This window comes from Nymphaea colorata, chromosome 9 (genome assembly GCF_008831285.2).
Source record: "Nymphaea colorata isolate Beijing-Zhang1983 chromosome 9, ASM883128v2, whole genome shotgun sequence".
NCBI lineage: Eukaryota > Viridiplantae > Streptophyta > Magnoliopsida > Nymphaeales > Nymphaeaceae > Nymphaea > Nymphaea colorata.
Window position 1 is genome coordinate 16,145,970 of NC_045146.1, and position 15,696 is coordinate 16,161,665.

General features: G+C 38.5%; 1 protein-coding gene across 1 annotated transcript; it reads left to right on the plus strand.

The window, feature by feature from the left end:
* Positions 1–8,207: 8,207 nt before the first annotated feature.
* On the plus strand, positions 8,208–12,024 carry LOC116261003 (probable beta-1,4-xylosyltransferase IRX14H). The gene is made up of 3 exons (XM_031639571.2): positions 8,208–9,301; positions 9,482–10,078; positions 11,307–12,024. Exons 1-3 carry the CDS (start codon positions 8,553–8,555, stop codon positions 11,548–11,550), a joined length of 1,590 nt encoding a protein of 529 aa, XP_031495431.1. The 5' UTR covers positions 8,208–8,552; the 3' UTR covers positions 11,551–12,024.
* Positions 12,025–15,696: the final 3,672 nt, after the last annotated feature.

Below are 15,696 nucleotides of genomic sequence, written 5' to 3' on the forward strand. Positions count from 1 at the left end.
TTTTGAGTTTTGACTTGGATAGATATAGATAGAAGACCATCCGTTGGGGATGGAGGCGAGCACGGTCTCTTCGTTTTTAAATTTTTTTAAATGCGAAGACGTTTAGTTGGGAAAATGGCTCGTAACTCAGATTGGTAACTCGGTAATTACTGGGTTTAACCGTTCCAGTAAAACTTACCGAGGGCTGGAATTGGTGGGACCAGCAGTGAGTTATCTTAACTTTGTCTGTTATGGTTCCTTTAAAGTTTTAACGGACTCGTGTTCGTTTCGGCCGAGTCGCGATCCTTGTCGTCACGCATGCTTGGCCGAGTCAGATTGGGCGAGTCACATGAGTTTAATTAATGACCGACTCTTGATTGTTGTTGTGATAATCAAGCCGAGCTTGTACGTTCGTGTCTCAGACGAAGTCTGCCAGGCCGAGTCGACTCGCCTCAGAGAAAAATTCAATCATGCATGTTTTTTGGCCGTCACCTAGGGGTGAACACAAGCTGAGTTGAGCCCACGTTCAGTCAGGTCGAGCTCGGCTCAACTAATGAAATCTCGAGCTTGATAATAACTCGACGGAAGCAACTCGAGCTCGACTCGATTAAGGTTCGACAAACTCGTTTAAAAAGAATTGATATTCATGCTTACGTGTTGAGCTCAAACTCGACTCGATTAAAGCTCGACAAATTCGTAAACTCGTTTGAATATATCAACTTGATTAAGGCTTGACAAACTCGATTAAGGTTCAAGCTCAACTCGACAGTTACGTGTTGAGCTAGAAATCAACTCGATTATTTGAACGAGTCAAGTCATGAACTTGAGCTCGACTTGTTAAGTAAATAACTTGGCTCAAACTCGTTCATGAGTCGAGCTTTAACAACAAGTTGTTCACCCCTACTGTCACCCCAACAAAGTGTTTATTTCCTCTCAAACCACACTCACAGGGGATTATGCTTCTGGAACAAAAAAGAAAAATGCTAGGGCTTGAGCTCTCATCCAGACCGTAGGATATTCTTCTCATAGTCATACATATGTTACAGAATAATGTATAATTTGTTTCTCAACCCAAATACAAAATCTTATAAATCTTGGGGAATAAAGAAATAGGGTATTTGATTAATAGTTGCTATAATTTATTTCTCAACCCATTAAAAAAATTTATTTCTCTTCATTTATTTTCCAAACCTTTGCTTATGTCGACTTGGTCGATGGTCAATGATTAATTTGATTCGATCTTGCAGCAAATGGGCGGCCTTTTAGTATCTATAAATGATCTTTAAAGAGCTGATTAATGTTCTTTTAGTGCTTTATGAATGCGCTATTCCATTCAGTAGCGGAAAAGCATGAAAATTATTATAATTGTTATAAATGCTATCTCCATGAGGCTCCTCTTGATCATGTGCAAGCTCAAACAAAAAGTTATTCTTTAAAATTGGTCACAGTTTGATGGAACGTATAAAAAAATATAGAATGGTTTTATAACTCATTGCTCAACTTTTGCACCATTGATTACTGCTACCAGTTCTTCCATTAAGAAGTGTTAAACTATAAGTTAATATTCCCTTGAATATCCAAGGACAAGGAAGAATATTATAACTTAGCGATCTGCCATATGGCGTGTCAAAAAAATTAAAGTATAAAAATAAAGAAAAACATGAAAAGTATTTTTTACAAACATTCGACAAGTGGCACCCTTAAATGGGCTCCCGAATTAAATGGTTTGCCATTGATTCGATTTGAAGTGGCAGATTCTGACAACATTGTCTGATGTGTTAGGCAAACTAAGCAATATCTAATTAAAACCAACAATATGGTCCTACATGGTCGATCATCTAAACCATAGTTACAGTTTAAAAAAACAAAAACAAAAAAATGTGATAAATTAAATGGCCATTTAAAACTTAAAAAAATGATTTTTTTTTTTGAAAAAACGCATTTGAACACATTTTTTGGGTTTTTTTCATTTTTTTGAGTTTTTTTTAATGCCAAACAGTTTTTTACATTTTTTTGGGTTTTTTCATTTTTTTGAGTTTTTTTTAATGCCAAACAGTTTTTTTCATTTTTCATTTTTTATTTGTTGCAAATGTACTTTTCTTGTGATGTGTATGTCATTAGTTTCTCATTTATTTTATTTTTTTCTTATTTTTAATTTTTTAAAATTTTTAAAAATTTACTATATTTTCCTCATATTTTTTCGTTTTTTTCAAGCTCGCCGTATTATACCTGAGAAAAATCTTGCCCTTTAAAACTCGCAAGGCCTTATTTGTGATTATGATCTAAACAAACGAAAATTAACATTTTACATCAGTTTTTCTAGTTTTAGCAAAATCACACTTACCCTAAAGTTTTTTCTTGGGTTAGAAATGCACCAATTTGCAAGACTAATTTACTTTTAACATTTTAAGAAATGCACTGAAATTCACTGGAGGAACTAATTTGCAAGACAGTACAAATCAGGCACCTTTTGAAATTATGATTAATAAGGCGGGGGCTATTTTCGCAAAAGCCCTTTGTATGTAATTTCATTTGAAGATGACTACTTATTTCATTCATAAAGAAAAATTATGAGGCATAAATTAGATTCTCTGCATTGTTTGTTTCCAGTTGACAATGAAAGAATGTTCAGGCATGCTTTAATTGCAGTTTTTCTCTTATTTATTGGCCTGTTTAACGAGTTGGTGTCATTTGATCCTTTCTTTCCAAAATATAGATTTTTTTTTTAATTCATAATTCTAAGTGATCTCTGCCAGTTGTTCAAATTCAGGATGTAAGGCAAATTCAAAGAACTCGTCTATGTTGTCTTGCTCTTATATAAATAAAAAATCTACGAATTAAAGCAACAAAGTTTGAAAACTGGCAAAATTTCTGCAAATAACCATATAATCAACCCAAGAACTAAACGGTGAAAAATCGGATCTGTTTTTAAAATCAATTCAGACCAAAATGTTGCTTCCATCAAGTAAGAAATAATCAACACATTAACAAAATTTAAGCCAAACTCATGTTGATCCATGGGTGTTAAATCAGATTTTAAAAGAAAACCATGTTTTAGAATCAGGTTCAATTATATATATATATATATAAAACTGGTTTTTAAAAGGGGAAAGATCTTGTGATTGAGATACATTCAAGTTTCAACAGTGGGCGGGCATATAAGCATAGCGCACATGGGAACTCCTGAACACTTGGGATCGTGTTTGAAGTCGGAACATATAACCTGCTTGGCCGTCTCCCTCTTTCGCTTCGGTACTGCTGAGTACCCGGCCCGACATCCACTCTTAGACCGAACCTAATTTTTTTTATCATCAAGAGCCACGGCGCCCCCGGCCTTGATGCCCACTCTTAGACAAAATCTAGTTTTTTTTTTTTTATCAACAATTATGCTTTCTGTCATCCAAAGAGGATTTAGCTGTTTGAATTCCATGGTTCTTTAGATTTTTCGAAAACCCATTGATGTTTTTGGAGAAACAAAAGCCTTTCGCTTTGACCTACCATACCATGGTTAGAAAGTACTATATACTTGACATTTACATTTTCAGATTCGAATACTAACAAAAGAAAAGTCATATACGAATTTGAATCCCAAATCTGATTTCACATTTTGAATCCAATCCAATTCTAATTGTTTCATTCATATCTGGATCCAAATCCAAATTTTGTAACTGAATTAGACAAATTTTTTAAATCTAAGAGCGTTCGAGAGAGAATGTTTATTTAAAACTAAATCCGATCTAAATCCGGATCCATCAGATGCTAAATTTTATCCATATCCGATCTTTTCAGATATTCAATCCAAATGAGATGTACTGATACTCATATTATTTTGTTAAAACTGGGTCTTAACGAATCCAATTTTGGCCGTCATCCAAACATGCCTTAAGTCTATTTTGAAAGCAAAACGTCGTTTCAGGATGCCATGCAAACATATGAGCTTAGAGTTTTCATGACGTGAGACTCTCTCTGTCTTTTACAGTACGAAGGCACAGGGGCGGAGGGAGGGGGAGCCCGCCTGGGCTATGGCCCAGGTGAGAGTAGGATTTTTTTTTTATATTGAAAAAATCAATCTTTTTTTATTAGTTTGACCCAACCCATCACTCCTCTTGGCCCGACCTGTCGCTTCTCTTGGCCTGACCCGCGAACCGTTTGGCTCACCTCTGAAAAAAATCTTAGCTCCGCCCCTATGAAGACGTGCATGCACGTGTGAATGAACTGACGTCTCAAAACAATAAGGGGCCGTTTGATGAACTGGAAATGTGGAATTGGAAATATATTTCTAGAAATATATTTCCTGGAAAAAATGAATGAGGAAAATCTTTTCGATTTCAATTTTGGTGTGTGTGTGATGACTGAGAAATATATTTCCAGAAATATAGTTCTGTGTTTGATAATAAGGAAACATATTTTCATATTTACATAATCTTTATACAGTTTCTTAAACACATGATGAATACAGAAATCAAGCACGTTAATGTTGTCAAATTTGAAAGCAATAATTTGTCCTTTCACTTTCATATCTTGAATCTAGAATGCAGTTTTCAGAACAAGTATGTTTTCTATATGGCATTTCTCTCTCTCTCTCTATAGCATCTATATTAGAGATGACAATAGATAAGACATAAGGTGTTCTCTATTCATGTTCTTATCAGTACTAACAATACATTATAAGATATAAGATGAGGCATTATCCTGTTGAACATCCACACATTCCACTCAAAAGCATAAAAATTAATTCAAGCAAGGATGGACCTTGTAAAAATGTCAATGATAATCTGAAAGTTGAAAATCACACCACGTGCCAATTGATAATGTGATAGCACTTAACAAATCCACTGTTCTATATCTGGGAGAAACATAGAAGAATCGTTCATACTTGGAAGTATAGGAAATTAAGAAATGGGGCCTTGCCTTACTGTTGTTCTGCTTCAATTGAGAGGAGAAAATAAAAAAAGAGCCAGTATGAGCAGCAGAAAAAAGTTGTAAGCAGACAAATCCAAGTTCAGTTGTAATAGGATTTACCTGAACTAATGGACAATTTATTTCCAAATATATTTGACCTGCATTCTTGATATCTGCTCCATGCCTGTCTCCCCAAAGATGGCGTCAGTTGTATAATTAATGCTGAAGAATGAGATCAGCTTGAACAATAGAATGCTAACAAGGATCTTAATTTGAATGCGACTTAAATCTTGAATGTCAAAACCCTCACCTTATTAAGAAGCTGATAAGGGAATCCTTCGATTGGGGAAGGTTCGTGGCAGCAGGAAAAAGGCTGCGGCTTCACGGCGCGTGAGGACGAAGAGAGTTCCGCGTGAGGACGAAGAGCGTTGCGTGAGGACGAAGAGGTTGTTGCGGCTGCGAGAGGCGAGTGAGTGAAGAGGCAGCGAAACGCGACCGTGCCCTAACGGTCGGAAAAAAAACTCCGAAAATTTATTTCCACCCCTCTGGGTGGAATAATGTTTCCGGAAACATTATTCCGGAATCGACCTAAACGGTCGAAAAAATAATTCTGCGTTTGATACGCAGGATTTTTTTTTTTAAATTTGAATAATTTTTCCTGAGCTACAGTAGAATCCCTGCGTATCAAACGCCCCCTAAGTAACAGGTAGGTTTTTCTTTGTCATGGAAGAATATTAAGTTCCCTACAGGTATTAAAATTGATTGAGGTAGTAGGTTATAACGAAACAATTAAATGGATTATACACGCAAACGGAGTACTCCGCAACTATATCTTTTTCATCAAAGTTGATGAACGTATTGATATCATGTCCTGGTACGTGGATAAATTTAAAAAGAAAAGAACAAGAGTCTGAATTAATTATATCATGTGCATGCACGTTTATGTTTGTTTTCTCCAGTTGGTGCAGCTACCCCTTTAGATTAGGGTTCATGCGGATCTGCTGAGACCCAATGATTGATTGTGACGAAACTATGGAACTAACATCGACTTTACAATTATTTTAGAAGATAAAGCCCATTTAATTCTATTCATGGGTTCCTTTGTAAAGAGTGGTTAGACAGCAAAAACACTATGTAAATCTTACATATATATATATATATATATATTTGGGACATTCATATAGTATATAGTATATAAGTAGATTTACAAAACACTCTCATTGTTTGCAAACTAAGCAACCACTATGAATTTGGGTCTTGATGCCAAATTATACTCAAATTAGAGCAATGTGCTTTTACTAGTTAACTAAAAAAAGGGCATTCGATGACTTGCATAGATACATGGACAACATTTTTTATTAAGAGTGAGTGAAGAGACCGTAAAGAGGGTAGAGTTGGATGTGGATGCTTATAACATAAAAAATGCACCTAACTTGTGAAAGGGGCAGTTGGCTGAGAAGGGTTTGGGTGGTTGTTGGTCCGTTTCAATCAACCCCGTCATTCCCCATCCTCTATAATCTTACTCGAACCCAATGGGCAAAACGCAGCGTTGCCATAGGAAAGTGCATAGGATGGAGTCAGAAATTTTTTATGAGGGGGTCGAATTATAGTTGACATTCAAAATTTTGACAGAGCCGAAATATTATTGTTTAAAATTTTTAATAGAACAATTGAACTTTTTCTTAAATTAAAAAAAAAAAAAGAATTTTGAGAAGGGGCAAGGCTCCTGCCAAACTCCTTTTGACTTGGGGAGTGGTGGAGCAAAAAAAGTTTAGTTAAGAAGCATTAATTGTTTAAATTAGGCCCTTGTATGTAAATAAATAAAAATCGGGGAGGTACCAATGTGCAAATAAAACAACTTTATATGGTTTGGTGTGGGCAAATACGCACATCAGCTTATACAAGCTGCCACCGCTATTGAGGTCATCCGTTAGATTAACTACCGACACCTTTGTATGGGGTCTCGATAGGGCCCTCTTCTTTCTCTAGCATTGTCTGTGTGGGTCTTGGCTGGGCTACCTACAGACTTAGAACACATTAGAGTTGTCAATATTTTTTGAGTTAGTGCAATTAAAGTTTGCCTCACAATATTAATCGATCAGTAGTACTTGCAGGCCCACGAGTTATGGTTGCGCCTCATTCAATCCCATCTAAATCCTCATGCAGCCCATAATCTCGAGGATAGGAATGGAAGGGTCTTTGGACCTCCTTTCCTAAAAACCGAGGCAGATTCACGGTACACTTTTAAACCTATTTCATATACCTGTTTAAGTTTTTAGAAAGATTAGGAATAAGGTGTAAGCGTTCCATAAATTCACATTAAAATTGAGTTAAGTCCATGAAACACTTGACGTGTGTCATGTGAATCTACTTCGATTTTAAAGTTGATTCATAAAACACTCACATGCTTTTAATGTCAAACTGGCCCTTAAGTGACATTTACTAACAAAAGCCTTGTGTTAATTTTTTCAACATTTGAAATAGATTTGGGAAACACTAACATAATATTTCTATTGCCAAACACCCTCTTATTCACCCCGCATCTATGAAAATGGAACCCAGAGTCAATTTCGTACCTGATCCGCGACTTGAAATCCTATTTCATCTGGATAGAGACCAAATATAAAATCCATTATAAAATTTACAAAAGGACCAGTGTATTGAATTTATGTTGTTCGAAATATCCAGAAACTGATCCATGATATAACCGGATCGATCTAGGTCTAGTTGAGTCTGCTCGGACCAGGGCCGGGGCAACAGGGCAGATGAGACCGAACCATTGTCATATAGGACCGGCGGAATACTCCAAATTTTCCGACCGCGACGATCCGTCGGAAAGTAAAACCCAGGCGGCGACGGAAAGGTTGGCGGTCAACCTCGCTAGGGTTGGGAAAAAGCGACTGCCCGAATTCGGTTTCCCCGTCATTTTCCCATCAAACACGCATCTTTCACGGACCTTAGAAGCCACGCCTGCCTCCGGACACCGCCGCCTAGGGAGCCGGGAAATTATTGTAGTGAAAGTTTCCCGAGAGGGGTTGTGGTTTTCGTTAAATTGAACCTGAGCCACTCAAACTTTGCAATCCTTTTGACGAGATCTATGGAGGCGTAGTCATACTCGCCTAAGAATTCAAAGTCGAAAAAGCTCAGTCAACTTGAATGAAATGGTATTCGCAATTTATTTTTCTAGTTTTTAGTCAATGACAGATCGTTAAAAAAATGCATCATGTGGAAAAAGTTGGAAAGCGCGTTAGGGTTTTGGAAATATGATCAAAAGATGAGACCTTAAATAAAAATGCTTGAAACCATTTTCCTACTGTCCCCGTCTCTAGATCTCCGGTGGGTCTGCTGTATTTTTTTGGGTGGTGGTTCCGTCCACTGCACTCCAAAACCGAATTGCTATTTCCCTTGAAAATCTCTTCTCCTCTTACTTCCATCTTCTACTCTTCTTCTTCTTCTTCTTCTTCTTCTCCTTCTGTTTCTTCCGTATAAAGAAACAAGGAGCAAAGCGAGATTTCAGAAACAGAGAAGAAAAAAAAAGCCCTAATTCCATCTTCATTCATCTCTCTCTCTCTCTTTGTTAACGTGCTTCTGGATTCTTTGCAAGAAGTGGAGGAGAAGAAGGGTCTGACTAGGTCAATTTGGCGAAGAAGAGAGAGGGGGAAGAGTGGAAGATGAAGTCGCAGCAGGGGTCGTTCGGCCGGCGAACGAATAGCTTCCGAGGCGTACTGTCTGAGGGCGTTGCAGATGGCACCGCGAAGTCGCCGGTGGGGCTTTTCTGGCTTCTCCTTCACGGCCTCTGCTGCATCATCAGCCTCGTCCTTGGGTTTCGCTTCTCCAGGCTCATCTTCTACGTCCTCTTCTCTGCCTCCGCCACCACCAGGCTGAGTACCACCGGCACGACAGTCGCCACTGATCTCTCTGCCCAGACTCTTCTCAACGTCCAGCCAGAGAGGCTGCTCACGCTTCAATCTGTGCCACGACCGTCGCCGCCGCCTTCATCCCTTCAGTCGCCTCCGGCGAGGAGCAAGGTGGTGGTCGGTCGCCATGGGATCCGAATCCGGCCGTACCCACATCCGAATTCGGAAGAGGTGATGAGGGCGCACATGCTGATCGATCGGGTTCAGGCCGAGCAGAGGAGGGTTTATGGAGTGAAGAAGTGGAAGAGGTTGGTGGTGATCACTCCCACCTACGTCCGGACGTTCCAGACCGTGCATCTTACCGGACTAATGCACACGCTGATGCTCGTCCCCGGCGACCTCACCTGGATCGTCGTAGAGGCCGGCGGAGTTTCCAACGAGACAGCCTCGTTGATCTCCTCTTCCGGACTGGATATGGTCCATGTGGGTTTCAATGAGCAGATGCCCATCTACTGGGAAGGTCGACATCTGATGGAGGCAAGAATGCGTCTTCATGGTCTGAGGTAACTTTCGGGAACCAATTCTGTTGAATGCTGTTGCGATTTTTGATTGATTTAGATGGGCTTCTAGTCTGGTGACCGATTTTTCTTTTCCTCACATATCTTGTTAAGTTTTCTAGTTTATAGATCAATATATGTTTAAGCATTAGTTTATTGGTCTTTTTGTGGTTTGGCCTTAATCAGAATTGTGAGGGAGAAGAGATTGGATGGGATTGTGATGTTCTGCGATGATAGCAACATGCACAGTTTGGAGTTGTTTGACGAGGTTCAGTCTGTGAAATGGGTGGGTGCCCTTTCCGTTGGCATACTAGCACACTCTGGCAGATTGGAAGGAGCCAATGGCGGTGAGATCTCCGGTGAAAACCTTGATGGGGTTGGCAATAAGGAGGAGGAGCAGACCGCACCTCTTCCTGTTCAGGGCCCTGCTTGTAACTCATCGGGGCAGTTGGTTGGTTGGCATACCTTTAATTCCCTTCCTTACATGCACAAGAGTGCTGCTTTGATCGATGATGGTGCGACTGTGTTGCCCAGAAAGCTCGAATGGGCTGGTTTTGTTCTGAATTCCAGGTTGGTATGGAAAAATGGTGATCTGGAGGTTGGTACGAAACCAGAGTGGGTGAAAGATTTGGACGAGATCAATGAAAATGGAGATGTCTGGGAGAACCCATTATCGCTTTTGAAGGACGCTACATTTGTTGAACCGCTTGGCAAATGTGGACGAAAGGTTATGATCTGGTGGCTTCGTGTAGAGGCACGAGCGGACAGTAAATTTCCTCGAGGGTATGCTTCACTTTAGCTTACATGTGATTGATCTTCTTATACTATTTTCTGTAGGATATCTATTGCATTCGATCACTTTGCATTGGTGAAGCTTTTGCTTTTCACTTATTTCATAAGTTAGTATTCCTGTCGAGTATAGGGAATAGATCCTTTTCATAAATTTGTTGGCCTTCTTGAAATTAAATTACATCAAGACCTCTGAAATTTTCATCCATAATTTCTTTGACCTCGTTGATACAGTGACATTATTCTCACACATTTTTGTGTTTATTCTGATGATGAACTTTTCCTTGAAAACTTAGAAACTTGGATGTGAATTGAAATATGAAATTCGTGGTACTTGTGATTTTGTCTCCTAAGTTCATCGGATATTAGAAATTAGTAGTTTCAAAATGGGTGTTACTTTGCAGAATTTAGTTAACATCATTCAAGCTTGATCCAACCTACTCTCGGGAATTTTCTTTTCCGAAACTGTTTATCTTTTCCTCATGGAATATTTCATAGGTTGCAATTCCTTTTTCTCTGATGGTTGTTTGCAGAGCAACATGTCCCCTTCTAGAGGAAGGGCCTGTTGAACTCCTCTACGACTCTTGATCTGTAACACGGTTAGATGCAACAAAACAAAATAAACAGAAAATAAGAATGCTGGCATAAGATAATGGAAAAATGGTACAGTCGGAGAACAAGCAAATTCTGATTCTCTGCTGATTTTGATCTTCTGTTATCTTGTCTGGTGGTCTTTTGTTCGTGTTGCTTCTCAATTTCAAATCTGTTATCCATCAATTTTATAGATCCTCCTTGTACTGATATATGTTAAGCACAAAAACATTAATTGCTCTGTTCCATGTTTTGGGGTTAAGTTGCATGAACTTATTTTTCCTGCATAAGCGCTTTTTTGGTGGGCCGCTCTCTAGTCAGAATGAAGTTTGAGAACTTTTGCTACCTTGTTAGTGGTGCGCTTCAGAGGTTTTTTGAAAGTTAGTTCTCTAGAAATGTTCCACTTTATGCTGATTTTGTCAAAACGGCCCAGCTTAACTGTTTAAATCATATGATTGCCCTAGCAAACCCATAATCATAAAAAATTGGCTAAGCTGTTATGCCTTCACCAAGGCACTGAATTGTTAGGCCCTTTCACTAGCTGATGCAATGTTACATGTATTAGAATCAGCATTGCTACATGATTGCACATATTGTTTTGCTTTCTTACTTGTGCTGTTAATTGTGACAGATGGATAATTGATCCCCCCTTAGAGATTGTTGTTCCTGCAAAGAGAACTCCCTGGCCTGATGTGCCTCCAGAACTTGCAAGTGTATCTACCGCAAGGAAGGGTCTAATTGGGGATCACACAGAGAAGCGTAAGGCTCCGAGAAAAAAACGTTCCACCCGCACTAAAAGGAAGCATGGGCAACAGGAAGATGTACTACGTGGTTCTGGTGCATCTGGCGGCCATGGCCATGTAGAGAAAAGATGATAGCTCATCTCAGCATGAAATATTGCAGGTGTGTGCAACAAAATTGTTTCAGCCCAGGATTTTAAGACCTGCATACGGTTACAGTTTGGCGAACTGTTGGCAAAGCTGATGCCTCTGGCTCATCTTTCAGAAGATTGTCATTTGAGTTTAGCTTTAACAGAAATTTGTAAGTAGTCCTGGGTATTCTTTTGATCTTGGTCGCGCAAAGCTCAAGTGTGTATTATGCTGGAATTGGGAAGTTCGGTGGTATTATGGGTACATGAAGGACGTATCACCATTGCACCGGGGTTTTACTTTGCTGATTTTTAGTGCAAGATTTTGTCAAACAGGGATCGCTTTCTGTGCTGTATCTTCACAGAACCTTCTCTATGCCCCCCCTGGTCTGTGGGGTCTGCATGGTTATTTTTAGTTGTAACCAGGGGATCTTGCGCATGCCATTTTTATAAATGAATTTAAGATTCTCTGTAGCACGCATTATGATGCTCTCTCATAATTATACTGAACATGCAACCTTGAGCTTGTCTGCGTAGAAAATAGAAAAATTTTACGATGCTCGTGCGTCGTGTGTATCCCACGAATATGTCTCATTTCATCGCACCGTGTGGTTCAGAAGCCGCAACATGCTTGTTCTGGTGTACAGTTCGCAATATCTTATTGACTTGTCGCAGAAACATGAACATGGAAGGCTGAGGCGGTCACCGGAGCACTGAGCACGATCTGTGATACGAACTTTTACATTTTGGGTTTCCTTTCAAATTAATTAATCCTCGTCTTGTGAGCAATTGACAAGTATGTTCCCGCCTTATTGTGATCCGAAAATATTTCCATTTTTAAGATAAGCTCACATCCTTTGACTTATGAGCAGTTGGCGAAGGTGTAAATCTATGTGCCAACAAATGGCAGATAAATAGTCATTGGCTCATTCTGCCTTATATCTTTCTTTTCTTTTCTGTCTTTTTAACGTGGCTGCGCCATCCTCCTATCTAATTTTCGGGATGTGGGTATTCGTTGTTTGAATTCCTCCCAGCCACAAACTTTTCTACTCTTTAAGGGGCGTATTTGCTCGGCCGTTAAAATTTTCCTTCGTGTGCCCAGTTGCTAATCGTGCTTTTCATGAAAACCACTTCTTCTTTAGCCATTGATCGGCTTACTCGTGGACCACAGGTCCACAATGGGTTACAACTATTTGAGCAAACTGACTGCAAAAAGTGGGGAGAGAGGGGGAAAGATCTCTTATGCAAGGGGAAAAGAGAGAATGGCGGAAGAACCATTTGGGGACGCGTCAAGTCCCATTCGAGTGCAAGCATAATATACTTATGTTCTCATTGGCATGATCCTAATTTCACATCGTCTTTGTGTATAATCCGTACTTCAGTAGCATAGCAAATCACATGTTCAGTTAGTGTTATTTGACTTGCCCAATTCTTTGTTCAAATCTTAATTTTTGGTCCTGGTTTAGGCCTTGTTGTCCAATAACCTGAGCATATATATATTCGGTTGGTTCGTCTCACTAAGATGTCTACTTCATGCCTGTATGATATTTTTGAGATGTAATTAACGTCCATGGAAGTTCTTATACTTAATTTTTACATGGCATAGAAAGAAGTCAAAGATTACATACAATGTGTTTATTTGCATGTGCTTCTATGCTTATTGAGGCACTTATATGATTTACTACCATATCAATTTTCCTTGGCATAGTGGAGGGTACCTTCTTTGGTTCACGACAAATTCAATTTAGGGACGATCATAGTGACGCCAACATTTCCATTCAAATTTTGATGCCATGATTTGAAGTGATCGCTATTTGCTTACAATCGTTAAACGTTATATTCTATTCCTGTTTATTTTCATAATACCAATTTAACACTCATAAAATTGTCAATCTAGAATGAAAACTAATTGGTATGGAAGACAGAAGCTGGATTATAAAAAAGAAAATTGTACAATGGGTCCATTCATTCAAGGACTTTGTCGTTGCAAATAATGTCATACTACAAGTGCAATAATTGCAAGTCTCAATTGTCAAAGATGAGAGAGACTATATTTTGGATTTATCGAATCAGATCTCCATTGGCAATTTGACGAAGAGATATTTTTTACCACAAGGGAGTAAAGCTACCTTACCAACTGATGTTGAAGTTGAGAATACGAAGAATTGATTCCAGATATTGTGTTTGATGTGCATAAAAATGCATCAACTTCATAGAGGCCTACCGACGTTCAAATGGAAAAAGATTGAACAATGATGCAAATGAAAGATTGACTAGAGAAGCATTAGGGAAACTATATCGATGGTGCATTAGATTGATAAGAATGAACTTTTTGATTAGTTTGTTTCATATAAAGTATTTGAAGGGGTGGAGTAACAAAAGCTTTGACATGTTATTTGAATTGTTGTATGAAACATTTTTTACAGGTGTGCAGCCAATCAAGATTTTAACTTATTTTCGTATATCACTAAGGTTGTGTTTGATAGGATCCGGAGCTGATTTTAGAGCCTTGGATCTTAAATCACGAACACACACACACACACACACACTCTCTTTGGTGGAGCAGCATCTGGTTCCCGCCACAGTTTCCCACATGGATTTGTTAACGGCGCAAGAGATTGGACCTCCCCCCTCCGATTTAAAACCGTGGATTTCTTGTTTTGAGGATTTGAAATCCTTACTTTGAATATCTAAGAGATGACAAAGGCAGGGAGTGGAAGATCAGAGTCGGAACAGTGATGACTTCATCCAGTTTATCACGAAGAAGGTTATGTAGTAACAATAATAATAATTTATTAGTTACTACTGATCTCTTTCATGGTTCTTATATTGGAAATTTCGTAAATTCACTAGACCTTCTGTAATGCAAAATATGAGTTATCGTTGTTTTGTACTCTACATAATTAGTGACTCGTGACAACTCAATTATGGGAGAAAGTTAAGCACCCGGCACACCATGTGCAGTAAAGGAGGGAAGGAAATTTTGGTAATTTATTAAAAAGAAATGTTCTGCATAGTTTTTTGCTTTTTTTTCATTTCCAAAATTTATCTTTACAAAAAGTTTCCTTTTTCAGTATAAATTAAGAGTATCTTAGTCATTAACCATACTATTGCCTTAATACAGTAACTTAAAACAAAGAATTCATGGTTGGATTTAAGATACTCACCAACTTAATGGTACATGGCTGTTGGAGTCAGTCGGACAAATTAGTGAGAAGTTAAGCAGGAAGGGTAGGGTTAGGAGATGAGGGAAGGGGGAAAAATTAGTTACATTTCAAAAAATTTTAATTTAGTCATCTAAAAATTCTGAAAAATATTGTTTGAGTAACCATAAATTTATTAATACATTATTGAAGACACCCATATGAAAATGAAAAAAAAAAATTTGTAGGGTTGGTGTAGGCAACTGTCCACAACAGACCACATAAACTTCACTATTGGTTTTCAAGCTTTTCCACTGAGATGTGTTACACAATGTTAAAAAAAAAAAATCTGACTTGATTAAGAAAGCATTAGATACAAGATTTTTATGGAAAGTAAGTGACTTGATACATATATTTGAAAACAACCAACTACCAGATTATTTTTTATTTTGTGTCGTCAAAAACTATTAGAAAATGTGTATAATTAATGACCGAGTCAGGTTGGCCGAGTCACATGAGTTTAATTAATGACCGACTCTTGATGGTTGTCATGATAATTAAGCCGAGCTTGTGCATTCATGTCTCGGAAGTCTGCTAGGCCGCCTCGAAGAAAAATTCAATCACGCATGCTTTGGGCTGTCACCCCAGCAAAGAGTTTGTTTCCTCGCAAACCACAATCACTTTTGACATGTAGGGAGGGGGTTGTGCTCCTGCACTAAAAAAATGCGGTGAGTAAAGGGTTTCGGCTCTCATTCAAACGGTAGGATATCCCTCACATAATTGTACCTATGTCAACAACATTGTCTAATTTGTTTCTCAACCCAAATACAAGATCTTATAAATCTTGGGGAATATAGAAAAAGGCATATTGATTAATAATAGTTACTATATATATCTCGCATATATTTCCTCAGCTTTATCATTTCCCTGCCCATTAAAAAAATTTAGTTCTCTTCGTTTGTTTTCCAAAGTTTTGCTTCTGTCGACTTGTCGATGGTCGATGATTAATT

Bases quoted from the DNA above. Each gene is read 5' to 3' on its own strand.
- LOC116261003 (XM_031639571.2), top strand. From the start codon at position 8,553: ATGAAGTCGCAGCAGGGGTCGTTCGGCCGGCGAACGAATAGCTTCCGA. The intron at 9,302-9,481 runs GTAACTTTCGGG...GGCCTTAATCAG, and splicing joins ATGCGTCTTCATGGTCTGAG to AATTGTGAGGGAGAAGAGAT. The intron at 10,079-11,306 runs GTATGCTTCACT...TAATTGTGACAG, and splicing joins GACAGTAAATTTCCTCGAGG to ATGGATAATTGATCCCCCCT.